The following is a 2,206-nucleotide window of genomic DNA, read 5'->3' as shown; positions in this document are numbered from 1 at the left end:
TCCTAATCCTGTGCTGCCAAGTAGGTAACAGACGCGGATGGCTATTATGCTGATTTGGATTGCCTTGAGCGCTACATCTGTGTACGTGCAGGAGCCGTTTTCCTACCCTAGACAGTCTGCTTTCTGCTGCGCACCCAGTCACCAATAGCAGGGGCCCAAGGCTATGCTGACGTGCAATTCTTTGTTCTGTGACGCCTGCCCAATTGCTATGGGGCGTCTGGTGCTAGATTCTATACCCACTTCTCATGTGCTATCCTGGTTGTCATACAGCAACGTCATGCTCTGTAATCTTCAAACCTGGGTATGCGGCGTCACACAATTGGCAGGAGCGATGTCTGCGACGCGCCCGCCAAGTCGCAGAACGCAGCCAGCAGCCAAAACCCAAGGTGCCCCCTGCTCAAGGGAATGTTCACAGGATTGCAGATTGCTGTCTGCTGGAACCCTCGTGCAGCGTCTTCGTGACCACCAGATGGCATGATGCAAAGCGGTTGAGCAAAGGATCCTGCGCCGTGGCGAGCAAGCTGTTGAGCAACATGCACATGAAGCAAATTGGATGTGTTCAAAGGCGCGGTGCATTGTGCATCTCCATCATGCATGGGAGCCAATGGGCGACATGGTGGTGTGACCGACAGGTGGGCGTTTGTTGAATGACCTGCCCACAGCCAAGAGTGGCAGCAGGGCGGCGCCCCAAGGTGGTTGAGTAAACGCAACAGCATTCTCCTCGTCTGCGCTGCCGCGATTGCTCCTGAAGTGCAGCACACTGCGGCGGGGCTCATTTGTTTGTGTACAGCGGTGCGCAACCGTGCCTGCGTTCAGCAGCGTGGCTCAGCACAGGCTACTGTTGTGGCAGGACTGCTCAAGTGGGGGTTGGGTGCGGCTTGAAAGCCTACGCGGCAGCACAGCCCTGTATCTGTGGAGGCTACTATCATGTGTTTGAAGGAGAAATCAAACTGGTCAAAGCTGCAGGGGCCCCAGGCCGTTGACCAGCGTCAGGCCGCCCTTCTTGTGCCACCGCGGCTTGCTCGACACAAACACCCAGCTCGCCCACCACGCCAGCCGCTCCCGCGCGTACGCGGCCGCCGCGGCGCCGGCCAGCAGCGCGGCGGCCCAGGCGCCCGCGCCGCTGGCGGCCAGGGGCAGGGCGGCCGCAGCCAGCAGGGCGGCCAGGGCTGTGAGGGCCTTGGACCCCAGCAGGGCGGCGGCAAACACCTGTGGCGGGGCGCGACGGAGCAAGGTTGGGGCTTGGATTCAATGACGGAACGGTAGCCCTGCAGCCGTTGCTGTTCCAAGCAGAACTGAGCGCCCAGGAAGAGCCACATGCGCCGGCGGAGTCGAAATTCCGCCCTGGGCGCCTCACCAGGCCTCCGCCGCATGCACGCAAGGCGCGCCCCGCCCCGCCCTGCCCCGCCCGCCCGTACGCCCCGCGCGTGGGATGCACGCACCCGCTGGCAGGCCGCGCAATCCTTGGTGTGCCTGCGCCACTTGTCAAGCGCCAGCTCCTCGCTGACCGCGGCCGCCTGCAGCTGCGCCACGGCCAGGGCCTCGGGGGTCATGCGGCGGCGCCACATGTCTGCAGCAGAAGCGGCCAGAGGGGGGTCAGCAGTCGGATTTCCAGCTGCTCAGGTACTTGTAATTGTTGAAGTGCCGCTTGCAGAAGCTGGAGTTGGCAGCGGCTTCCGCACCGGCGTCGGCGGACAAAGCACTGGAGTTTGCAGCAGTCGGCTTGTCGCGCACTCAGGCCCCCGGCATCGAGGAAAAGAGGGGCCGCACCCACCCGCGTATCCAGCACCCTCCGCCCACAGGTGCAGCGCCTTGATGCCCTCGTCCGCGCGCGCGAACAGCGAGTAGTCCCTGCGGCCGAGGCCGCGCTCTCCCATGACGCGCGCCTGTCGGGGCGCGCAGTTTGAATCATATCACACCAGGGGATGCATGCATTTGCTCAAACCGGGCGGCTGTCACACGCGTGTTGAGGTCGTTCGTCCGCGGACGCGATGCACGCTTTGCGTGATAGCACGCGCAAATGCATCTGGGTCGCACGCATGTGCATGTGCACCGCCCGCTGAAGAACCCGCCCGCTCTGACCTGGCCGCTCATGATGACTACGTCTTGATCCAGCACCATGACAGCCAGGCTCTGCACGTGCTTCAAAGCGTCCCAGAACCCCAGCGCCGGCGGCAGCGCCGCGAGCGGCCGCGCGCCGCCCCCC

The 2,206-nt window shown here is 63.7% G+C and overlaps 1 protein-coding gene across 1 annotated transcript; it reads right to left on the bottom strand.

The window, feature by feature from the left end:
* Positions 1 to 954: 954 nt before the first annotated feature.
* MNEG_16530 (hypothetical protein) lies at positions 955 to 2,121 on the bottom strand (the record flags this gene model as incomplete). The annotated part of the gene is made up of 4 exons (XM_014035000.1): positions 955 to 1,209; positions 1,443 to 1,570; positions 1,775 to 1,886; positions 2,083 to 2,121. 4 exons carry the CDS (start codon positions 2,119 to 2,121, stop codon positions 955 to 957), a joined length of 534 nt encoding a protein of 177 aa, XP_013890454.1.
* Positions 2,122 to 2,206: the final 85 nt, after the last annotated feature.

Source organism: Monoraphidium neglectum (assembly GCF_000611645.1).
Source record: "Monoraphidium neglectum strain SAG 48.87 unplaced genomic scaffold scaffold06475, whole genome shotgun sequence".
NCBI lineage: Eukaryota > Viridiplantae > Chlorophyta > Chlorophyceae > Sphaeropleales > Selenastraceae > Monoraphidium > Monoraphidium neglectum.
Note: the sequence above shows the minus strand (reverse complement) of the source record. Positions and strands in the feature narration are given on the sequence as shown.